We start from the raw sequence: 23590 nt of genomic DNA, 5'->3' as shown, positions 1-23590 counted from the left end.
TTTTGAAGATGTTTAACTTTGGAAAGATTCTACTCTTGTGTTGTCTCCTTCCGGACACACACTAGTAGTATTATTTAAAGGAGGATCTCAGGCTACATATTGAATACGGTGATTAATCAATTAATGTCGCTATATGATTAGGCTGGGAATACAAAGTAATTTTTTGTAATGACATAAAATGAGAAAATTCAAAATCCTTGTAGGAAGAAAAAATTCCAACTCGTCTTGGCCTCCGGTCAATATTAAACGATCTCTTATTCTAAACAATATTGACATTTGACCCCCATAAAAAGTCATAAATGGAGCTTTGAAAATATTAATGGGGAAGAAATCAAATCTAATAAACTTACTCCTACCTTACACGACCTTAATAATTAGACTTTGAGCAAAGAGTGGGCTTCAAAAAAGAAAATTTGGACTTCAAAATGAAGAACCAATCGGACAAAACTAATTTCTCAATGAAAAATCTCAGATCATCATCACGAAAATGACGTGGACCAATGATATTTAAACGTGCACGGATCAGTATCATGATAATAATAATATTCCCTGAAACGGAATATTTTTTTTATCCGATCCCGAAATTAACTCGTTTTCGGACAAAAGCATCGAAAATAGGTTTCGTGTAATGAGAGGATTTCCACGTGTCGTTAATAAAGATGGAGTAGTTGTAAAAGCGACCGGCTTCTGCCGGTGAAATCAATATCCACGAACCGCTATATCCGGTTATGTGGTTAATATTTTTATTTTCTTTTTAAAACTGTGTATTATTTATTTATTTTTTTTCAGAAAAAGAAGAATAAAACGGGGGTTTAAGCCATTTGTTTTTCGGTTGTGGTTTCTTCTGAGAGGGTTTTATGTCTTCTTCTTTGTTACTCCTCTTCTAAAAGAGAGAGAGAGAGAGAGAGAGAGAGAGAGAACGAGAGGAGTAAAACGAAATAACAAAACAGAGGATGATCGCGAAATCTCCATCCTTCATTCTAAAATCTTCAAACTCTGTGTAAACTCCTTTGTATTAGCAATTGTTCTGAGCCAAGATCCGTGTTGGATATATATATAAGTGAGTTCTCATGATCACAATTCATCATGTCGATCCTGTTTTTTTTTTTCTTTTTTTAATTCATGACGTGTTGTTTCACATGGTTCGGGTGAATTGTGATGGTAAATTGTTTGAATCTGACGTAAAAATTTAGAACTTTTGAACAAATGTTTGTTGTTTTGGTCTGAAATTTTCAGTTTTAGAGAGATCTGATCTAATTCTTTTTTTTTAATGTTTCTACGGATACTGAAAAAAAAAGTTGCCGCATTTGAGTCTTTATGTTAATCTGTTATGTATACTCTGTTTTTTTATTGCATCAGACCTTTCAACATTCATTAATCTCTAGCCTGAATGATTACTTCGGATCTGTAGACTTATTAGTTTCACACGTGCCTCTGTGCTGAATCTTTTGCAGTTTGTTTGAGGGATCATGGTGGTCAAGAGGAGGTTAAATTGTGGCGGCTTTGATTTCTCCAGTATTCCAAAGGCTCCTCGTTCAACTAGGGTGAAGATTCCTCTGCTTCCTTTTTGGATTTTTTTGTGTAATTTCTTCAGTATTGTGTTCATTCGTGTTCTGATGACTTGTTGTGGTGGTGGTTTGATGTTTTCTAGAGGAAGGTATCAACAACTGAGAGAGATGATGATGTTGACAGTCACATCACTGCATTTGATTTGCTCGCTTCTCTGGCTGGAAAGTTGCTGGAAGAAAGCGAAAGCTCCTCCTCAACTTCTTCTACCTACGGTGGTGATGATAGTCAAGAAGATCATTTGTTGGCTGGAAAGATGATCAAGCTAGAACAAGTTGAAGATGTTTATAACAATAATAAGCTTGCGTCAAAGTCTCCTAGTGAAATAACTAGCGAGACGAGTTTGCGAATTCCCTCTGATTGCGTATTGGAGCAGACACCTGTTTCTGATTGTAAGAGAGCTCTTGATCTGAAGCCCCTTGAATCAGGGGGCATCACTGAGGAGACAGGTGTTGTTAATGTAGGTGCCGGCTTTGAACAAGGAGAAGCAACCAATGGCTTGATGATCACTGATACTATCAGCTTAAAGGATCCAAGTCATGAATCAGTCCACAGGGATGGTTCTAAGTTAGTTTGCAGAGATGATGACGAAAACTATTGTAAATACTATAAATTTAGTGACAAGTCATATAGGCCTATGACTCGTGTTGGACATCGAAGAATCACCAAGAAGTCCATGGTTATAAAATACGGGAGAGCAGTAGTCCCCAGATCGAAATGCTTTAAAGACACTAGAACAGGTTAGTATAAGATCTTTCTTCTTCTTCTTTTTTTTTTTTTTTTGATGCATTCTTTTCAGCTGCTACTCTATTTTTACTCTGCTATCGTGTGTATCTGTGTCTAGATGGTTGTTTAAAGGCTCTGTACCGCAAGAGAAAACTATGTTATGGTTACAACCAATGGAAGCATGAGAGCGTTCGTAGGAAGAGAAGATTGTGTGACAAAGGGTGGGTCGTATATTCTGATGGAGGAGGAGGACTCAGTAGTGAAAGTGTTACCAATTCACCTGTGAAGGGAGAATCAGGTACCTTATCAGTCTATATCCTTATGCTTTGTTATCTGACTGGATTGGTTTTGATTTTCTCACATGCTATGTGGTGCTCACTTTTGTTTGCAGTAAAGTTGAGCATCAAGTCCTTTAGGATTCCGGAGCTTTTTATTGAGGTTCCAGGAACAGCAACAGTAGGCTCACTCAAGGTGTGTGATGATTAAATGTCCTTTCTCTTTTCTCTGTAGATACTTTGGTTATTTCATAGCATCAGTTGTGATTCTGAACACTTTTGGTTACAGAGGACGGTGATGGAGGCTGTTACTGCTTTACTCGGCGATGGAATACGTATTGGTGTGTTAGTCCAAGGGAAGAAGGTTAGAGATGACAAAAGCACTCTCTCACAGACTGGTCTTTCTTGTAGAGAAAATCTAGACAACCTTGGCTTCACCTTGGAGCCTGGTTCCTCTGAAAATCCTGTCATTTCTATGCCAACTGATTCAACAAATTTGTCAGAAAGGTATAACATGTTTTCTTTACTTTTCTTTTGCTGCAAGTTTTACTTTTGTGCAAGGATAAATGTGAAGTTGTGGAGAGTACTCCTAAGGAAAATCATTTGATCTTGCCAGGTCTGCAGCTTCTTCTCCCGCTTTAGATTCTAGAAGTCCTTTCCTTCTCCAAGATGCACATCACGTGATTAATATTGGAACTTGTGTGGAGAATAGCCAGGAGCTAGTTCCATATCAGATTGACATAACAGCTGATGAACGACAACAACAACCTTCATCAGATTCAAGAGCTATAGTTCCAGTTCCACCAATGGAACCTGATGCTCTTGCAATTGTCCCACTTAAGGAGAAACCTAAGCGTACAGAGCTTTCACAGCGCAGAACCAGGAGACCGTTCTCTGTGACAGAGGTAGAATCTCTAGTGCATGCAGTTGAGGAACTTGGGACTGGAAGGTAATCACACTGGTTCAGTTTATAAAAAAAGTTAAAAACAGATTAAGCTTGCTTGTGTGTCAACTAAATGATCGATACACTCTTTATCCCACAGGTGGCGTGATGTGAAATTACGTTCTTTTGGTGATGCAAGTCATCGAACTTACGTAGACTTGAAGGTAAACACACTTTGAATCTTAGCCACTATAAATTGTAGCTTACTAACTTTGTGTTTTCTTTTTTTGTGCAGGACAAGTGGAAAACATTGGTTCACACGGCAAGTATATCACCGCAGCAACGAAGAGGAGAACCAGTGCCTCAAGAACTGCTAGACAGAGTCTTGGCAGCACATAGGCACTGGTCACAGCACCAAGTGAAACAGAACGGGAAACATCAAGCGGCTGCAACGATGGTTGTTGAATCAGGTGCGTTTATGTAAAGATGGGAGAAAGGTAATTGCAATAACTTTCACTTGAAGACTAAGGAAGCAATGTGGGGCCAACTGTACAAAAAGCAAAACAACAGAAGCATAGTTTGATTCATTTTTTTATCCAACTTGAGTTTTTTCATCATAGCTGGCCAGAAGTACTTTTGGTTACTTGTAACTTGTAAGTTACTTCTCTGTTCATTTCAGTTTCTAACTGATTTGTTTCTGTAATATGGTATTGGTTGGTAGGTCCTTGAATACATTCTTTTATTTATTTGTAATAGTGACATGTATTTAGACATTTTTAATGAACACTTCATCATTCAATCTAATCGCACAGCTTCTACAGATTCAAAAACAGTATAAGCTCATCAAACCAGGCTCCTCTGTTCTTGATCTCGGTGTGCTTTTCAAGCTTCTAGCAAGCGAGGATGCTCAAGGTAAGGCAACAAACCAACAACTGTAAGAACGGAGTCCAACTTGTATACAAGTGAAATAAATGATGCATCTTTGCATACAAATGTACAAAGTTCCTTTTAGTTTTACAAATCTTTCACAAGGCATCTTGGTTGAGGTCAAAAGCTACAAGATCATCATCTCGAGAAGTCTACTTGAATTGCCAGAGATTTCATTCATAAACAAAATAAAAAAAAACATTTCAGTCCAATAGGTAACTCTTTGTTTAAAAAAGTTTTAGTTTTTACAAATGATCACAAAAGAATAAAATAAAATAGAATGCACATTTTGCGGAATACATTGCAGCTTTTCTATCGGTCTCTCTGTGCAGTAGTGTAAGTCTCTGTCATACAGAAACGAATAACAAATTTCATGGCTGTTATCGGATTTGTGTCCTCCCTAATGACCAGAGGCCTGTGTCCCTCACCGGTGTCTGCAAACATAAAAAAAAACTGGTCATCAATCAACTGTGCAGAAACAGCCACCTAAAAGAACTTATTCTGATAAGAAGGAATACAAACCTGCATTTTCACTGAAGGGAAGACATTCCAAAACCGCAGGGTCTCATCTCCTGCTCCGGTCACTATAGTCTGGCCATCAGGTGATGTAGCCAAGTAAAGTACTCTCATACTGTGCCCTGTAAGCGTTGCAACCTACACAAAAAACAATCAACGGTTAACGCATCACTTAGGAAAAGTAGAAGATTATCAAGACAATGAGCGCCTTCAAATGTACCTTTGCCATGGATGGATACTTCCAGAGCATGATTTGGTTCTGAGAGTACCCGTGAGTGCTCACTATCTCATTGACATTCTTGCTCCACGCCAGATTGCAGACCTGGCTTCCAGTGTCGATGCTGTTTATCTGATGTCCATTCGTCGTGTTCCAGAATCTAATGCACCTGTCTGCCGTCCCACCTCCTGAAGCAAGGAGGCTGCTCTGATGAGGAGACCATGTAATTGCCTTAACCGCTGCTGTATGCTCAGTCAACTTCAGAATAGGTTGTTGTGAATGATTGTTCCACACTAATAACTGTTTCAAAACAAAAATGCACCAACCAGTGTTATGATTAAGCTTCAAAGAAGTTAAGAGCCTAGGACTAATCTGTGAACAGCTTAGGTTCAAGAAGAACCTGATTATCGTTGCCTCCAGACGCAAGCTCTCTATCATCATGAGACCATTTCAGGCCGCAGACCTCAGATTTGTGTCCCACGAGTTTGCTGACATAATCGCTCTGGACTCGTATATCGTGTTGAAGGATGTTTCTGTCTCTGCTCCCTGATGATAAGATCCTTGAGTTCCAGGCCAAGACACCAGTTCTCGTTTGATGACCTCCCATAGTCCGGACTCTCTTGCACTGTGTTCCATCCCAAACCTACCAACAACACAAAATCAAAACTTTTTACTAACTTCAATGCAATCAATCAAAACTAGAAAAACAACAAACACACCTGAACTTGACCATGACTTGTACCGACAGATATATAAGAACCCTCACGTGTCCACTGAAGCGAGCACACGCTATCATTAGGTCCCAGGTCACATAACTTCGTCACCTTGACACATCAAAAACCAACACAGTTGATCAATGCCTCCTCCACCACACCATAATAACAATCTATGCATAAGAAGTAGTAGTCAAGGTTGATGAAAGAAAACTCACTTTGCTGTTAGAAGCAGTCCAGAGATAGACACAAGTACCAAGCCCAACCGCAAGAACATTCTGTGAGCTCCAGTCCACAACGTTCAAGTAGAAGTCATCTTGCAAAGAAGGTGCATCCAATACCTAAAGACAAATCAAAATCAAAATCAAACAAACAATAATTCATTTACACATTCAAATAAAAAACCAATAATTCATTTACACATTCAAATCAAACAAACAATAATTCATTTACACATTCAAATCAAACAAACAATAATTCATTTACACATTCTTCTTATAAAGCATCTATGATATTTTTGAACATCTATAATACCTTATGAGGAGTTTTAGGAACCTTGCGAGGAGGCTTAGGAGGAGAGGAGTCACTAGAGAGACCATTGTCGTTGCCGAGGATGGAAGGAGAGAAGGGAGAGCAAGGACTCGAATTGGAACGATCCGTCTTGAATCTCAGCATGTTAGGAGTACACGGACTCATCGGAGAAGAAGCACCACCACCACCTGCAGGAGACAAAGGAGAAACGAAATCAGATCCGAAAAGCTCAGATTTCAAAAGCCTGGAGTAAGCTTCGTTCCCTCCCTCTTTCACCGGCGTCGTCGCCGTCGTTGGTTCCTTGTCCTGCAGATCGAAAGCGTGGAGCCTCGAGGAAGATCTGCAGGGGATGAACCTGTCGCTGCAGGTTGATTTGGAGGGGGAGGAGAGAGTCGAGATGCCGCGGAACGAGCTCGAGAACGTCTCGAGACGTAACGAGGTCTGGTTCATACCCGCGGGGAGGTTTAAACCGGTTTTCGTTTTCTGTGGCGATTCCATTTTCTCCCTCTTGGTTCTTCTCTCTGATCAATCACAGTTTGATATAAAGAGAAAACGAAACAACCGAAGGAGGAGAAGATTGCAGAAGAAGCTTATAAATCTTTTAAATTAGTTTTTCTTTTTTTTGCAAAAAGAGAGATCCTTCTCCAACGGTCAAATTCTGGGTGGTGGTAGTAGAAGAGATCACTTTCACTTATATTATATAGGAGCGTTGTAATCTGGGTCCCCTTTTCTTATTTTCTTCTACTTGATACCTAAAAATAGTGTCTATCATTAAATTATTACACAGATTTATGGAACCCTGTGTCTTGTCTCATATGGATAACTACTGATTTGGTGTTTCTGCTCTAACGGTCAAATTCTTAGGGCATACGATGTACTAAAGAAATGTGTTTTTAAAATAATTAGATTTGTCAACAAGGCCGTCTTAGCTCAGTGGTAGAGCGCGTGACTTTTAATCCCGTGGCCGTGGGTTCGATCCCCACAGACGGCGAGATTGGTGACTGTTATATCCTTTATTTTTGAAAGAGCCCCCAATTTTGAGTCTTATTATCTTCCGGTTTCCGTGTATAAATACAATAAAACCAAACCGGTCTCTGAGTATGCAATGGCAGTTAATGCTCTCAAGAGTGAGTCAAGACTCAAGACCGTTCATGCAGATATGGTATCTGCCAAGCTTACCACCTAAATCCGAAAATCTTTTTCTTTACTAAGATCGTGTTTTTTACTTTGTACGTTGTTTCGTTATACACCATTACTTTGAACGCATTGACTTTTAGTGAATGGTTGTTAATTAGTTTACATCACAAGTACCATTGTAACAATTCAAGTTTCTCTAGCTCGAAAGCTATGATACAACGACTGGGAAAATATATAAGATGAACTCTGAAAAACACTAAATGTCACGGTCTCTGCGGCACTCAGGAGGAGGCTTAGGAAACCTGATACGGTCGGTACAATAGTTATAGACAGTGTATCTCTTACGAACCCATTCGAGACGCTTGTACTGTTTAGCATCCAAGTCTTGGAACTCCTTCTTATCCCACCAACGTTTCCCTTGCGTCTCGCAGAACTTAGCATTCACCGAAGCCTCACATCCATCAACGTGGAAGCCTCTGTAGGAGGCGATGAAAGGAGCCTTTTTCCAGTTGGTCTTCTCTAACCCTCCCCTTGTGGCCCAGTCATCTGCATTCCACAGGCTCGAATATATCTTCATCGGCTGGTTGAATGGAAACTTCACCCCAATGTCTTTGCTGTTCTTGAACACTCGTATGGGAACATCATCCACAAAGAATCTGTTGTTACCACTATAAACTTAAGGTCCGAGTGGTAACATGAAATGTGATGTGTTAACAAAAACATAATGGTATAAACAGGGGCAGACCTAGGTAAGGGGGAGGGTGTGGCACACGCCGCACACCCCAAATTTTTTTTTTTTTTAAAGATTTTTGATCAAATTTTAGGTGAATATATATGCTCCTAATTTATATGATTATTACATTATGTGCCCATGTTAAATATTTATATATCCTTATATTAATTCTTTCTTTCACTATGTGTTTCATATTTTAAAATTTGATGTGTCCGCCCCTTTATATTTCTATATATATATAAAGATTTTTGTTACTATTAACTACGGTGCAATGCAGTTTATAAACATTCCCTAGCTTTGAAATTATTTTAGAGTAAGAGACTAGACTCAGATTGAGGAATGCTGTTAGACTTACACAATCTGATACATATTCCAGAGAACAGAATAGCAGTGATAGTGCTTGGAAGGGTCAAACCAGAGGTTGATCCTCTGCTCTCTGTTTCCTTTGCCTCCTGTGAACACGTTCGTCTGCAAAATGTAAGGCTGGCCGGTTCTGTTCCCTAGGAACTCAAAGTCTATCTCATCATGTTGTGAGTTCTGTGATGATAACTGCAAGAAACATCAAGCATTTTCAGTTGATAACTTAAAAATGCTCTAGATAATGTAGTAAATGAGTTTGACTTACATAGAAGGCGGTTACAGTTCCGGCAGAGTCGCCAGGAACCATCTTTATATGCATACTGAAGTGGCCAAACAAGTAAGAACCTTTTGACTGAAAGCCAGTACCTTTTTGAGCATTGAACAAGAACAATCAGAAGGGTTTTTTTCTTGTCAGAGAAACATATATAGAAGGCATGCAAAGAAACTCACCAGTGTAGTTGTCGAGGACGAGAAGCACTTCAGAACCGCCATGGAGATACTTGATGTGATCAAAAGCCCAAGTGGGGAAATAGTTCCTGCCGAAAGGAACATCAATGGGCTTTCTAGGAGGTACACCAAACGTTACCGTGGCCATAAGCAGAAAGGTGAGGCAAAGAGTAAGTTGAAGACGACCCATTCTCACTCCCATTGCACCAAACAAACATTGCGAGGACGTTTCTATTTATAGCCATATCAGCTAGCTAGCCTAGCTAGGCTTAACATATGGTTATTAATTATTATTAATCAGAGCACTTTGGGGTTACTTTCAGTGTTTGCAACAGTTTTGTTAGTAACTTAGGGGGTGTTCCAGATGCACATGGACTGACTAGTCTTGTGCTGACATGATAACAAGGTCCTCTCATCCCCATGTTCTCGTTAATTAATGCATCTTTGGATTTTTTAACCTTTAGATCTATGGGCTGACCATAATAAATAAACCACTACTTGACCCTAAGTTGCTGATAATCTTTCCATTTATAATCCATACTGACCTAAAATATGGGAACATCTCACGATGGAGAGTAACCACAAAATGAACCAGTAGAGAGATAGTAGGAGAAATATTTGGGGAGAAAAGGGATACAGAGACATAATCACATGACTAGAGAAGCATCATGTGCAGTTAACCAGCAATATTTCACCCCCCTATACTCTTCACTAATGTGACCTTACAATAGTGAGTTATATTGATGAATGGGCCTTAACAGGCTTTAAAAGCTGAAAACAAGCGTGCAATTCGTATATATACGAGCCCATATAACTTATTTAATGGACCATGAAACGATAGGTAACGGTCGTTATGGTGTAATCAAAGTGCTTAGATGATGTAGTGTGGTGCTCAGGGTGTATCTTGAATATTCTCTAGAGAGATCTGCTTCTGCAACCACATCTGTTGGTGAAACCGAGAAATGAAAAGATCAGCCACTTTGTCGATCTCGTCTTCCAACTTAAACTCTTCCCCCTTGTCCTCTTTAGAGTGCTTCACCATGTCTATCACGGAACCCTCTGCCTCAAAAAGCGAGTGTCTCAGGTCTGGATACTTTTCCTCCTCCTCCTCTTCCTCTTCCTCTTCCTCTTCTTCTTCTTCCGAATATTGAACATATTTTGGAGAGGCAGCAGGAGTGCGGGAGAAGGCGTTGTGGCTATAAACCACCACCATGTTTTGATCTTGTTCATGATCTTTACCCCCTAGCTGCCTTGATGTTGGTTTGGCCTTAAGCTTGTGAGACCACGAGCTCACCATCATGTTTCTGTCGTGGAGCAGCGAGAATATTACTAGACGTGTCTTAAACGCTCTTGTCTTCCTCTTCAACATGTTTACTATATCCTTCACGAATTCTGCTACCTTCTTCATTATTTTATGTTTGCTTGCCTTCGCCTTTGAGATCCTATGTATATTTTTTTATATATCTTTTGTGTTGTAAGAAAAATGGTCTATGGAGAATGGAAAATGCGAGAGGTGGAGGTAGGGTTGCATTTATACAACAATCACAATAATGGTGATGGCTAAGGAAGGAAATCTATAAAGCTAGAATGACACGTGTCAGTCCCTGGCTGGTTTAAATTATCACAATTCAAAATCATCTTGGGACCATTCCTTTCACACTACTCAAACCATCTTTTTGTTCACAATCTTATCCGTAATAAATCAAATTTTTTGTAATCGATGATAATGAAAATTGAAGTTGATGAACAAAGTTTGATTCAACGTTAAGGAAGCACTCTGAAGGCGTGAACAGTGACAAATATTCCTCCTATATTGTTTGTTACTTCTGTTCCCATGCATATAATTAGTCAACCATTGCCGCAAACAGTCCGCAAACTCTTGGTGACAAAAGTAAAAGAAAGACGAACCTCATAAATTAAGATACGTTCCCGTTGATTGAGGCTAAATCACTTTACTTTTTTTTCTTCTCTTTAATAGCTTTTGTTGCCTTTTATTGTTATCATATTCGCGCGCCTCCTTTTCTGTTGTGTAAATGTTTGAAGAAAGATCTTCAGACAGGTCTCGTTATGTTTTAACCAAACACCAAAAACTTGCGTGAATGTAATGTACTCGTACTCTTTTTTTTTTTTTTTTTTTTGACGGCAGTACTCGTACTCTATCTCGGTGGTTTCTAGAGTATGTATATTATTAACAAAGAAAGTAGTAGATAATGTGACTTATGGAAACAAATATCTTAAGACATGTACGTAGCTTTCAGCACTAAAAAGAGTGGAAAAATACACATAAATATTCGCACCACCACCATAACGTCGCTTTTTGGCCGTTTCAAGCTCTCATTTGATTGTTTAACCTTTTTCTTTTTGTCTGCGTGACTTAGCCACTAAGGTTTCACCACTAGCCTTCCCACACGGACTCCAGATTTCATATTATCGAAGCGTGCAAATGCATTACATGATACATCTGAGCCTAAGTTTGGGCCTAAGATATTTTAATTAACTAAGTCGGCCTTCCTAATTAGTATGCCAAACATGAAACATTTCGGATTACATCAGTATACACCAAATGTCTCGTCAAGCCAAAGCCCATCGGACATTTTCGTGAATGGGCCATTGAATTTTAAGGCCCATATCTAATATGCATGTAAATTTGTGGACGCAAGGAGAGATTTAGTTTTTATTTGTAAAACTAAGACAACCCGTCACTTTGATCATAGACAAAGATCAAGGACGGCAAAACATAATGAAACACAAAAAAAAAGATACATATGAGAGAAAGAATTTAAATATGGAGAAGATGTTAATTATAGAAGCCAAAGTGGTTGAAACCATGAGGCATAGATTCAGAAACCGAAGGCATACTGCTGAACATTGGGCTGTGAACATACTCACCCTCGAAATAGTTAGCGGAGGAGTAGTCTTCCACGTTCCACTGTTGTTGGCTGTAACAAGAACTAGACAAGTCACTCGGCAGAGGAGGCAGCTCGCAGCTGTTTTTAGAATAACAAGAAGGAGAGCCACCAAACATGTAACTACTCTCTACTTGATCAGACTGAGGCTGCAGCATTGGCGAATCTGTGGATAAATATTGGTTAAACATCATCATGTAGTCGACATGATCATTCGAACAAGTAGGAGCAGCAACAGGAGGAGGAGGAGGAGGCTCGTCAGGGGAAACAATGGAGGTGACGGAGGAGGAATGAGGCATGTCTGAGTAGACAAAGTTGGTTCGGGCTCGAGTGCCACGCATTGACCGAGCAGCTCTATCGTAGGCCAAGGCAGCTTCCTCGCCCGTATCAAAAGTGCCAAGCCAGTGACGCTCCTTTGTAGTTGGGTGTCTAATCTCAGCTGCATATCTTCCCCAAGGTCTCCTTCTTACCCCAAGAAACCTTGTACCAACCTCTTCTTGCTTCTTCTTGGTCTTGGATGTGTTCATCGTTCTATATCCGGTTTAGATTCTTGATATCCGATTTAGATTATTTGTTCTAGTTGAAGGAGAAGAGAAATGAGGGAAAGAATGTGTGTTGGTATCCCTTTCACAACCCTTTTATATAAGAGCTAGCTGCACCTTTCCTTTTCTCGTTTTTATATTCTATAAATATATTTTTATCTTTATTCCAATATGAACATCATTAAAAAAATAGCACTGCCGTTGAGTTTATTCGCCAATGATATATATATATATATATATCAATTATCAGTAAATCAGAATTTATCATTATCAAATGATTTGCCACTTCGTATCATGTTTCATTCATTTCTCAAGGATTGTATACCAGTGATTTCATAAATGGTTCTGCTCAAATCTAATGCTTAGATCGGACTGAATTTGATCATATTTGCTAGTATAATATTTACTCAATTATTTAAAATACAAAGGAGTTTGGTTTTGTTACAAATGAGAGTTAACAAATAGCAAGGAAAAAATCATTAAAAATCAATGCATGTAACAATGAGTTAGCATTATAATTAGATACATGTCTATGTACTCATCACTCGTCAACAATAATAAGCTAAGGATGATGAATGATAAGAGAGCCATGATTAGCATGTTACTTTAGCTACCAACTTTACGTGTCTAATAATATGATCTCGCAGTTGATAGGAAAACAAAAATTATAGATAGTGAACAAAAAAAAGTTATAGATAAATAACCTAGTCGGTAGTAGTAAACTATTATATTCGGAGAATATATTTCGTAGAACTAGTCCAAATACTATTGCATGTGATGGTCCAAGTTAAATGATGATGAAATATGCATGAATTGCGATTGTAATCATAATCTCTCCATAGAAAAAGAAAAGCAACCCCTGATTATATCATGAAACGTATACAATTTCTCTCTTACCAATCATAAAACACATAAAAACAATAAGTTTGGTGTTTAATCACAATTAATAATTGGAAAAAGAGTGCAATGATAGTCGCATGATGGAGAAAGTAGTCGACTTAAATTGTGAATATCATGAAGTCATTACTTAAACATCTATTTTATGTGTATTATTAATCTCGTAAAACTAATCACCCTGATTTTGACGTTTGACCAACACAAATTAGAGAAGAAGTCTTATAGGAATGTATTATTATCCTTGATATGAGAGAATCTAAGAAAGCAAGTGGTAGCCTTTCTAAGACGATCTTATTCTGTGTCAGAAGAAGACCAAAGACCCTTTACGTATGGTTACTACACGACCAACGTTAGGGACGGTGATGGTGGATCGTATATTTCTTAATCTCTCTTTTATTAATTATACTCGCATAAGTCTACATGTACAATAATCTAAAGTGGGTGTTAATAAACTATAGAATAATAAAAAACAACGAGTGATGCATGTGCCACACCCTTTTTCATCTCCCATTGTTTTAATCCCCAAGGCATCGATTTGTTTCCTTATCATTTACTTGTTATAATATAGTCTCTTCCCAAATTCGATTTCTTGATATATATTATGACAAAATACTCCATTCAAATTGGTTTGTTATATACTTTATTTCTATTTAAAATGTTTATAAACATGCATTATTGAGAACAAAAGGAATTTTGGTTGCATGTGAGTAATCTTTTATGTTTCTGAATTTCATCTTTAATCTTAATTTCATTGGAGGAAATAGGTCCTATCATTTTATGTGCCCCCTTCTGACCAACTCTCATTTTGTTTCGTTTAGTTTTATATTCTAATTCAAAGCCTCGATACATTGAATCTTGTTTACATTTTATCTTCTTTTCAATGCTAGTATTCTAAATCCCCTTTTGCTTTTATCCTCCAATCCCTCTTTCTAGTTGTCTTTACAAATTTAATACTGCCTTCTCATGGTTTACGGTGGAATAGTAATTCATTTACAATGTCGAAATATCTATCATGTAACTATAGATGATCAAGCATCTATGGGTTCGGGCCTCTAATGGTGTTTTAGTAGTGCAAGTAAGAAAGACGAGAACGCATGTGCGAGCCAACGTGGAAAGACACTCTCTTGGACGGTTAACATCATCAATCCTTTTTCTAATCATTACCTACACATTTATCCTGTCTTATTCACATCTAATTACTCTTTTAATCAAGGGACCATGTGAGTAGATTCACAACTCTCAACCAAACTAAAAAAAGTCTTTAGAAAATAAGCTAAGTGTGCTTTTGGCTCATCTAAACCTGAAAAAAAAATTAATCCCTTAATCCAACTAGTTTGTACAAGTTACCTGATATGGTACAGTCGAAAGTGTTGAAGGAGTTAACTAAGTTTATTAATTACTTGGCTAAAATAAGTGTAACCAGTAATAGTTACATTCCAACACTTACAACGACACTACCATGCAGTCTCAGCATCTTCTTCTCTTCGTACCAACAAACTCTTTCCGCTTCAACAATTCCACTTCATCTCCTAGTATCGCTGCCATCACCTGCATCCTATTCTGAGACTCAGCCATCTCTCCAGCCACTTCCCGGCAACTCGCTCCAAGCTCTAACGTCTCGGACTCACAGCAAACCATCTCCTTCTCCGTCTCAAGTAACAGTTTCCTGAGTTGACCAGTCTTCTCATGAAGTAGCCTCAGTCGACTGTACGAACTCATAAACTCACTCAACACTTGTGCATGTTTCCCTGAAACACTCTCCAGCTGAAGCTTCTCTGAGTTGTATTGCTCCATTAGGTCTTGCAAATTGGGGAGTGACCACTCAGCTACTTCACCAGTTCTATCAACAGGCTGCTCATAGCATATGATCTCACGTTTCCTAGAAACCGTATCTCTGACCAAACCACTCGTTGCTTCATCCACACGCAACTTGGAAAGAGCACAATCGCCACCATGTAGTTTCTCTTCAGGTCCAATCACAACCAGATCAAACATAAGTACACTTGATATAAACAAACATGTGAGTAGAAAGAACAAGAAAGGGTCAAACTTTGTTACATAACTGAATCATCATCTCACCTTGGTTCACAGGAGCAGCAGAATGTACATCAGAAACAGAGGAGTCCTCCTCTGTATTCTCCGGCACACCAGCAGCCAGGAAGCTGCTTTCCACATCACTCAAAACAAGATCAGCTTCCGCCCAGAAACCAATCTCATCAGCTGCGACATCATCACACCTCGGAGGCATCTCAACATCATCAACCCATTTGAAGAATCCACAAGCCCCAAAACCCTAAAGAACAAAACTTTCATAAAACCATTCACTCATTGAAAGCAAGTTAGCCGATTGGATCAAAAATCAAAACCTTTCTAACGCCGCATTCCAAGTAAGCTCGTCCAGAATCAGCTACGACTCTCCGGGAAGGTCCAGAGCCGCAGGGGCAATCAGGGATGGTGAAGGCAGGGCGGAATCTGATATCTTCATCGGTTGCTTCGTCACACCATTTGAAGAATGTACACTTCTGAGCCTGAGCAAAAAAATTCAAAATCGTTAGTTAGTTAGTAAGAATTCGCATTTGATTCGAACGGAATCGGAAAAGAGAAAGAGTTTGAGGGTTAACGAACAGCAGGGCACTTGTAGAATCTCCTTCCGGTATTCTCGTGAGTGTTCGAGAGCTTGATTTCACAGAGACCTCCACCGCAAGGACAGTGGATCGACGGAGGTGGAGGATCGTCTTCGGCATTGAATTTGAGAGGGCAGTCGCTGATCCAGTGGCCAGTTTTACGGCATCGGAAGCAGTTGCCGGCTTTCATCCCGTCGTCGTCACGCTCTCGCCGACGTCCAACCTCCGTCTCTCCTTCTCAAATGTCGATCATGTTATTATGGGCTTTACATATGTGACTTAGAAGCTCATTATTGATTTTGAAACTCAGCCATTTTAGATTCAAGAACTAAGCCCACCAAAAACTAAAACTAAGCAGAAATTTTTTTTGTGCGCTAATTTGTAAATATCTACAAATATAAATTCAGATATAAATAAAAATTCAGATGTTACAAATTTGTGAGTACAACTTGTTTGGCCTAAGATTTCATAAAAATATAAAAAATATTCCTATGAAAAAAATAATAAAAACATGAAAACTTTTTTTTTTTGCGAAAGGAAAACATGAAAACAATTACTTAGTTTAAGATTGCAATTGTTAAGACTAGTAGCAGTAACAAGTTCCAAAAATAAATGAATCAAGAAGAGTTCAAAAATACATTTATAAAAACAAAGAGTAGAAACAACAAATACAATATAAATTTTTATTTTAGAAAGTAAGTCATGTTATACCGTCTTTAAGATAACATTTATTAATCTTTTAAACATTTGAGTTTAGATAAAAAAATCAAGATTACTATAAAGTATTACTGTAATATTAGTAAGAGACCCATAAGTAAAGATCACCTAACTTTTTTTTTGAAAGAAAAGATTACCTAACTTGGTTAGATCTAAATCTAAGATGAGATTGCACTCGCCAATGTAATATTAGTTAGTGAGTTAATAGTATTAAAAGGTAAATGAAGAAGGAATATTTTTTTATTTTTTTTGAACAAGAAGAAGGAAAATTATATTAGTAGGAGCTAATGGAGTTAAGTATGCATGTGTAGGAAGTATGGTGGAGAAAGTATACACCTAACTCCCTCGTAGCTAACTAGCTGTACGATCCTTTGATGTACACATCGAATATATAATAAATACAAACATAAATATAAAATTTTATTGTTGCGAATATACGTAAATCAATAAAACCAAACATATAAATAAATAAATATGACTTGTTGTAGCGAATATACGTAAATCAATGAAAAGTAACCAACCATTCAATTTTCTTGGTAAGTAACGAAAAAAACGGGAAGCAATAAAGAGAACCACAGAAAAGAGACCTAACAGAGAAACACACGTAATGTTTCATCTGCCCGTCCATTCAACCTACCACACTCCTTTGTCATCTTGCTATATAATCTCACTCACCGTTTGCTTGCATACTCAATATATACACACGTAACTTGCATAGCACACAATCTCACACATCGACCAGACTCTTGTAAAACATGGTGATGGGTGCACCGTCGACGTCCTTGGATGGGATCAGAAAGGCACAAAGAGCAGATGGTCCCGCAGGTATCTTGGCTATAGGCACGGCCAACCCTGCGAACCATGTGATCCAAGCGGAGTACCCAGACTACTACTTCCGCATCACCAACAGTGAACACATGACTGACCTCAAGGAGAAGTTCAAGCGCATGTGTATGTCTTAATAATCCCTATTTTTGTTATGTTTAGTTAAGTTTCAAATCTTAGAGGTTATAAGCATTTATTAATTTTTTGTTTTAACTTTTAATAACTTGAGAATATATATATTTATTATGTAAATAATATAAGTATTTTTAAAAAAAAAATTGGGTCAAAACCGAGGCTTCATTGGACTATATATGTCAAAACCTACTCTTGCTGCTACTTAGATAACAACTCGATTGTTACTATAATAGGTGACAAGTCTATGATAAGGAAACGACACATGCACCTAACCGAGGACTTCTTGAAGGAGAACCCGAACATGTGCGCCTACATGGCTCCTTCTCTCGATGTCAGACAAGACATCGTCGTTGTTGAAGTTCCAAAGCTAGGCAAGGAGGCGGCAGTGAAGGCTATCAAGGAGTGGGGTCAGCCCAAGTCAAAGATCACACACGTTGTCTTCTGCACGACCTCAGGAGTCGACATGCCTGGTGCTGACTACCAGCTCACAAAGCTCCTTGGTCTCCGTCCTTCCGTTAAGCGCCTCATGATGTACCAGCAAGGTTGCTTCGCCGGCGGCACTGTCCTCCGTCTCGCCAAGGACCTCGCTGAGAACAATCGTGGCGCACGTGTGCTCGTCGTCTGCTCCGAGATCACAGCCGTCACCTTCCGTGGCCCCTCTGACACTCACCTAGACTCCCTCGTCGGACAGGCTCTCTTCAGCGATGGAGCAGCGGCGCTCATTGTTGGTTCGGACCCTGATGCATCCGTGGGAGAGAAGCCGATCTTCGAGATGGTGTCTGCCGCGCAGACCATACTCCCAGACTCGGATGGAGCCATAGATGGACACTTGAGGGAAGTGGGACTCACCTTCCATCTCCTCAAGGACGTCCCTGGGCTCATCTCAAAGAACATAGAGAAGAGTCTTGAAGAAGCGTTTAAACCGCTAGGGATAAGTGACTGGAACTCTCTCTTTTGGATAGCTCACCCCGGTGGTCCAGCGATCCTTGACGAGGTTGAGAAAAAGCTAGGACTCAAGGCAGAGAAGATGAGAGCCACACGTCAGGTCTTGAGCGAGTATGGAAACATGTCTAGCGCGTGCGTTCTATTTATATTGGATGAGATGAGGAGGAAGTCAGTGAAAGATGGTGTGGCCACGACAGGAGAAGGGTTGGAGTGGGGTGTCTTGTTTGGTTTTGGACCTGGTCTCACCGTAGAGACTGTTGTCTTGCACAGTGTTCCTGCTTGAAACACATGCTCTTTCTATCTATATGCCCTCCCAACAAACCTACACATACTTCCCAGCATCGGTGTCTTTAATGTTTTTTCAGTTTGATATGAAATATGTAATGCAATAACTAATGAAGAATTCATTTAGTGTGACGTGTGTGGACCCGCTGAGATGGGTTCTTTCAGTCAAAATGTCCAGTTGAGTAAGACAAGACATTCTAGCAATCAGTTAACTTGAGAGAGAAGGTGAAAAGACAATGTAAGAACCAATATAAAAAGGGAGCTGAAGTATCCTCAACCTTTTTTCCTAGTCCATATCTCAAAACCTAAATATGTACCAAACAAAAGTTCCTCTGTATCTTTCTATGTACATGAACAGATAAATAAATAGAAACTAGGAGACCCATATTGGGTTTTGTATAATCTTAAAGATGACACCCGTGTGCGTCTTCTCTAATGCAAAACTTCAAAAAAAAAAACATGGTTATGGATTCCATGACCTTGGATACAGCTTGCCTAGAGGGTCATGGAGACCAGAGTTCTGGCGACTCTGATTGTTCATCCACGTTACATCCTCTGGCATCAACGTTGTTACCGGGTTGTTGCTACCGCTCAAGTAATCAAGCGGGTTGTTCGTAGGCAGAGCCAAACTGCTATTACCTACATGAGTTGTGTTTCCCCCCATGAGCATTTCGTAGTTACCGGATGCAACCACTTGGTCACTCGAACTTTCTGGCTCAAAAGCAGATCTGGAGCGGCGCAGTTGACTGCACTGGGAGAGAACAGAGAACAAGCTTTGATCTGAACCAATTCCCCTATGAATGATTGGGTCAGCGTTAGTAGCACCCCTGAGAAGGTTCAGATCTCTCTCGGTCGTTCCTGTATGACTTCCTTGGCTTGCTGCACATCCAACACCGTTTGTGTTTGTCCACATGCTCTTAAATTGCCAGTTCTGGTTTAACAAAGCGCCAGTGTTCAACAGGGGCTGTGTGGTGGTGACTCCAATCTGAGCAACACTGGTGGAGTTCCAGTCCGGCCGCTGCATCAAGAATCCACGTCCACCACAGTAAATGTTCTCTGACATGCTCCCTTGGTGGCCATAGATATCAACTTGTCTTTGCTGGTCCTGAGACAGTAGTTCCTGTGGCGCAGTCATCTGATGCTGGAACTGACTTGCCCCCTCCATCAGATTGTTGCTTCCTTCCTGCTGAAAACCAATGTTCATAATTCGTTTATGCTCCTCGTTAAGCGGGACACTAAGAAGAGAGTGAAGCTGCTCAGTGGTACCAGATGCCACACCTTGGCCTTTAAATAGAGACTGGAGCAGTAGTTCATTTTGGTTCTTCCTTCTATCAACTTCTTCAGGCTCAAGGTGAATGAAACAGTTCTTCTCTTCTTCGCCACCTTCAGGATGGTGTATGATTGACAATCCACCACTGGGGGTGTAAGCTTGGCGGCCAATATAGGACTGCCTAAGTCCTCCTCCCAACGGTTGCCACACATCTCCACCAGAAAGAAACTGCAACTCTTCTTCTCCATGGCTTGAAGTGACTGACGAATCCTTCTCCACTTCTGGTACACAGTTTTTGCCTACAGGAATCGCGTTTCCGAGATCTGAAGGGTGGGACTCACTAGGAAATGAGGCCTGTAGGAGAAACTGGCTCTGTATGGAGCTGGAATAACCATTTGCTTCAACATCCATTCGATTAAGGGGATGATGATATCTGCTGGGAGAAGAATATTGTTTTTCTTCTATATCCGCTAGATTGGCCTTATCACAATCTGGTGAGGAAACCTGTGTGGGATAGGTACCAACTTGCACGCACCTACCTGAATCCGTGATTTGATCAACGTCAGACGACGAATCCTTTGAAAGGGAGTGACGTCTGGCATAAACTTGACCAAAACCTCCAGAATCTTCATCGTCCGGTGCTGAATCACCACTCTGATTTGGATTCAAGCTTTCTGGATCGTTCCTCAGCAAGTCTAATTGAACATCATGCCTCTGCGGAGCAGAGTGCAGTTGTTTATCCTGTGTGCCCGAGAAAGTAGTTAATAACACGGGAATGCAGAAACAATATGTAATACATGTTTATGGAGAAAGCTCAAACCTCCATCAACGGATTGAGTTTGTCCTTTAATTCTCTACCCACAGAGTTGATTACATCTCGTTTCTGTGACTGCAGCTTTTTCCAGATTGCATATGCTGCAGGAAGATCTTTAACAAGTTGCAGCCTGCATGAAACAACTGAAGTTTGACCAAAAAAAAACAGACCTAAAAGCCTTATGAAGTAAGCCGTTTGTTCAACAAGTAAACACTGACCAGTGAGCGTTCAGTTTCTTCTGTTCTTCTTCCACAAACAATCCGTATGGTTGAACATCCAAATCGCTGATGTTGCCCAAGATTCGATCAAGTGCTTTCAACTGAATACTTTTACCAGACTGCTTCATGCTTGTGACAATCTGATGATGCTTCTTGCTTATCTGCATATATGTAATGCAGTTAAATGCTTAATCAATAAGCATATCTGTTACATGAAGATATAATGCGGATGAACTAACTAACCTTAAGGTAGGACATGTATTTAGCACCATCAGTTTGCTGAATACTATGTTTCGGTATCTTGTCCTTTTTGCTAGCTTTCACGCCCACGTTTACAACATTCTCTGGAGCAATCAAGGGACTTCGAACATTTTCTTTCTCTACAGGAGAACTCTTGGACCTAAAAAAATGGACTTGAAATTTTAGTATGCAGATTTGAAAAAAAAAAGGAAAGAGTACTAACACAAAATTGCATATACATGTGAAAGAGTCTGTTCAGCACCTTCTCTGAACCTCTCCACTCCTATCACTCTTGCATGGTTTATCATCTGCATTCCGGGAACAAGACTCCGAGGCAGCAGCTAGATCATGGCAGCTACCATTTACAAGTGCATTGCCTTCACTTGATCTCCTAAAAGACACAATGTAAGGGTGAAAATCATTACTACTAGACTCTACGCTCAACAAAAACTCTTCTTCTCTAAGGCTCATACTATAGTGAACAACATTTAATGCTTGTTTACATTTACACTCTTAACAGTTCTTCTTATAAATATACGATTCTAAAGTACTGACCCCCACATCTTAAGATCATCCTTCTCTGGATCTTTGCAGCTTTCCCATTTCTCCTTCAACATCTGCAAAGAGTCTATAATACTATACCAGAAACAATGAAAAGAGGAGTTACAATCATGTTGCAAATGCTGCTATAATCTGAACAGAGACATGTGCACATACTCATTATGGTATTTTTCAAGATCCGCGTAATATCTCCTTTTATCAGCCCTCAGGCATTCCTCCTGAGAAACAATTTGATCTGGATGAGCTTTGCCGGAGCAGACATTTGTTCCCCTGAAAAACAAAAGTTTACATTCAAATGGAGTCGACTTACATGAGCATAAAATTAGACCATCATTCAAGACCGCAGAGTTCATTGTAGGAATCCAAAAAAAAAGTCCAGTGTGCACTAACCAATCAAGAAAAGGATTTCCAAAATTAAAATTCTCCCCATCAAGCAATTGCTCTACAACTTGCTCCACATCAACTCCTTCAGGAAGGAACTGCTGCAGATAGTTTCTTTCGCCATCAGATAGACAGCTCCGCCACACCTATTGAAAAGATAAAAAAAAGGTGAAAAAACTTCACATCTCAAAATGTGTAAGCGCAAGTATTATTATCACCTCAGTAGAAAGCACCCCTGAGAGATTTTCAAGCTGGAGAGTTTCACGAGGGACGAGGCATACTTGTGCCAAGAGACTCCGCCTCGTCGGAGGAACAAAATCAACAAACTCTCGAAGATGCCTTAGACTTAGTCCGACTTGTTCCCTCTTGGAGACCACTTTACTTCGGTTGCCGTCCCATTCAAGACTGATGTGATCTCTCAAACGCAAAGCACCACTACCATCTGGTGGTGGTGAACCGAGCTTTTTCCTCTTGGCTCTGTAATGCTCCCTGGAGCTGAAAGCAATCACATTGGCACTGTTCATCCTCTTTCTCCTCTGATCAGCTGCCATTCTGAAAAAAAAAAGTCCACAAGCGATTGCAAAGAATCGAAATCTACTCAAGAGTTTATTAAGAGAGTCTACTATGAAGTGACAACATCTGATTTCCGGAATCGAAAGTACTGACCTTTACGGCTGAATAAGAAGCGTTGATCAAATTTTATCTCTAGGTCTATGTCTAAGATTGAGGCAAGAAGAAATACAATCAGGGAGGAGGAGGAGGAGGAAAGCAATGCAATCAAAGTAAGAAACCAAGTCCAATGAATTGGAGAAGAGAGTGATCTGCTTGAATAAGATCCTAAAAAACAGGGGGAGCAGAGGGAGGAGTATACCTATATATATATATATAGAGAGAGAGAGAGAGACTCAATGGCCGCAGAGAAGAGAAGAAGCGAGAGAGATTTGTGAGGGAGGAGGATAAGGCAGGGGGGGGGGACTTTGGGAGTCGCCGTCAAACACTCTGCTGCTTTGCCAATTGCCACCATGGACCACTTGTTCGGTTTACACATAAACCGAACCGAACCGATCTTTCCTTTTATTGGACTGGGCTTCGAGATAGCCATGCCGAAATCAATGTAAAGACTGATAAATGGGCTTTATAAGGCCCAATATAAACTTTTTTTTGGTTTCATCGTCCGCCAAAAATAATCTTTGGAGGGA

General features: G+C 39.8%; 8 protein-coding genes and 1 non-coding gene across 13 annotated transcripts; 3 read left to right on the top strand and 6 right to left on the bottom strand.

The window, feature by feature from the left end:
• Positions 1 to 828: 828 nt before the first annotated feature.
• Positions 829 to 4249, top strand: LOC108832004 (telomere repeat-binding protein 4). 2 transcript variants are annotated; one of them, XM_057005387.1, is made up of 9 exons: positions 830 to 1060; positions 1455 to 1544; positions 1652 to 2306; positions 2411 to 2590; positions 2684 to 2763; positions 2857 to 3074; positions 3184 to 3516; positions 3611 to 3674; positions 3746 to 4249. In XM_057005387.1, exons 2-9 carry the CDS (start codon positions 1470 to 1472, stop codon positions 3932 to 3934), a joined length of 1794 nt encoding a protein of 597 aa, XP_056861367.1. In that variant the 5' UTR covers positions 830 to 1060; positions 1455 to 1469; the 3' UTR covers positions 3935 to 4249. The 2 variants fall into 2 exon arrangements, with proteins under 2 accessions (XP_056861366.1, XP_056861367.1); XM_057005386.1 differs by having other exon boundaries at positions 829 to 1060; positions 2411 to 2763.
• A 281-nt stretch (positions 4250 to 4530) lies between these two features.
• On the bottom strand, positions 4531 to 7032 carry LOC108844659 (protein FIZZY-RELATED 3). The gene is made up of 7 exons (XM_018617944.2): positions 6358 to 7032; positions 6042 to 6164; positions 5830 to 5934; positions 5511 to 5753; positions 5114 to 5410; positions 4900 to 5031; positions 4531 to 4811 (listed from the first exon to the last, which is right to left on the bottom strand). Exons 1-7 carry the CDS (start codon positions 6850 to 6852, stop codon positions 4758 to 4760), a joined length of 1449 nt encoding a protein of 482 aa, XP_018473446.1. The 5' UTR covers positions 6853 to 7032; the 3' UTR covers positions 4531 to 4757.
• Positions 7033 to 7273: 241 nt separating this feature from the next.
• On the top strand, positions 7274 to 7345 carry TRNAK-UUU (transfer RNA lysine (anticodon UUU)). The gene has a single exon. It is a non-coding gene; the product is annotated as a tRNA-Lys (tRNA).
• A 285-nt stretch (positions 7346 to 7630) lies between these two features.
• LOC108847066 (probable xyloglucan endotransglucosylase/hydrolase protein 5) lies at positions 7631 to 9493 on the bottom strand. The gene is made up of 4 exons (XM_018620234.2): positions 9035 to 9493; positions 8850 to 8950; positions 8580 to 8773; positions 7631 to 8147 (listed from the first exon to the last, which is right to left on the bottom strand). Exons 1-4 carry the CDS (start codon positions 9231 to 9233, stop codon positions 7748 to 7750), a joined length of 894 nt encoding a protein of 297 aa, XP_018475736.2. The 5' UTR covers positions 9234 to 9493; the 3' UTR covers positions 7631 to 7747.
• Positions 9494 to 9628: 135 nt separating this feature from the next.
• Positions 9629 to 10546, bottom strand: LOC108847068 (uncharacterized). The gene has a single exon (XM_018620237.2). The coding sequence runs from the start codon at positions 10437 to 10439 to the stop codon at positions 9924 to 9926; it is 516 nt and encodes a 171-aa protein (XP_018475739.1). The 5' UTR covers positions 10440 to 10546; the 3' UTR covers positions 9629 to 9923.
• Positions 10547 to 11767: 1221 nt separating this feature from the next.
• LOC108847067 (ethylene-responsive transcription factor LEP-like) lies at positions 11768 to 12527 on the bottom strand. Its single transcript, XM_018620236.2, has one exon. It carries the CDS (start codon positions 12462 to 12464, stop codon positions 11829 to 11831), a length of 636 nt encoding a protein of 211 aa, XP_018475738.1. The 5' UTR covers positions 12465 to 12527; the 3' UTR covers positions 11768 to 11828.
• Positions 12528 to 14677: 2150 nt separating this feature from the next.
• LOC108846377 (uncharacterized) lies at positions 14678 to 16532 on the bottom strand. Its single transcript, XM_018619608.2, has 4 exons — positions 16002 to 16532; positions 15743 to 15904; positions 15456 to 15669; positions 14678 to 15340 (listed from the first exon to the last, which is right to left on the bottom strand). The coding sequence occupies exons 1-4, from the start codon at positions 16188 to 16190 to the stop codon at positions 14844 to 14846; spliced, it is 1062 nt and encodes a 353-aa protein (XP_018475110.1). The 5' UTR covers positions 16191 to 16532; the 3' UTR covers positions 14678 to 14843.
• An 875-nt stretch (positions 16533 to 17407) lies between these two features.
• Positions 17408 to 19039, top strand: LOC108847407 (chalcone synthase 3-like). Its single transcript, XM_018620188.2, has 2 exons — positions 17408 to 17668; positions 17911 to 19039. Exons 1-2 carry the CDS (start codon positions 17473 to 17475, stop codon positions 18903 to 18905), a joined length of 1191 nt encoding a protein of 396 aa, XP_018475690.2. The 5' UTR covers positions 17408 to 17472; the 3' UTR covers positions 18906 to 19039.
• A 100-nt stretch (positions 19040 to 19139) lies between these two features.
• On the bottom strand, positions 19140 to 23371 carry LOC108847406 (uncharacterized). 4 transcript variants are annotated; one of them, XM_018620640.2, is made up of 11 exons: positions 23263 to 23367; positions 23058 to 23108; positions 22610 to 22943; positions 22401 to 22537; positions 22167 to 22280; positions 22005 to 22085; positions 21712 to 21840; positions 21453 to 21609; positions 21210 to 21370; positions 20998 to 21121; positions 19140 to 20918 (listed from the first exon to the last, which is right to left on the bottom strand). In XM_018620640.2, the coding sequence occupies exons 3-11, from the start codon at positions 22940 to 22942 to the stop codon at positions 19371 to 19373; spliced, it is 2784 nt and encodes a 927-aa protein (XP_018476142.2). In that variant the 5' UTR covers position 22943; positions 23058 to 23108; positions 23263 to 23367; the 3' UTR covers positions 19140 to 19370. The 4 variants fall into 4 exon arrangements, with proteins under 4 accessions (XP_018476142.2, XP_018476141.2, XP_056861365.1 ...); XM_018620639.2 differs by having other exon boundaries at positions 23058 to 23371; XM_057005385.1 differs by having other exon boundaries at positions 19140 to 20891; positions 23058 to 23371.
• Positions 23372 to 23590: the final 219 nt, after the last annotated feature.

This window comes from Raphanus sativus, chromosome 3 (assembly GCF_000801105.2).
Source record: "Raphanus sativus cultivar WK10039 chromosome 3, ASM80110v3, whole genome shotgun sequence".
NCBI lineage: Eukaryota > Viridiplantae > Streptophyta > Magnoliopsida > Brassicales > Brassicaceae > Raphanus > Raphanus sativus.
This window is presented reverse-complemented; position numbering and strand designations above follow the sequence as displayed.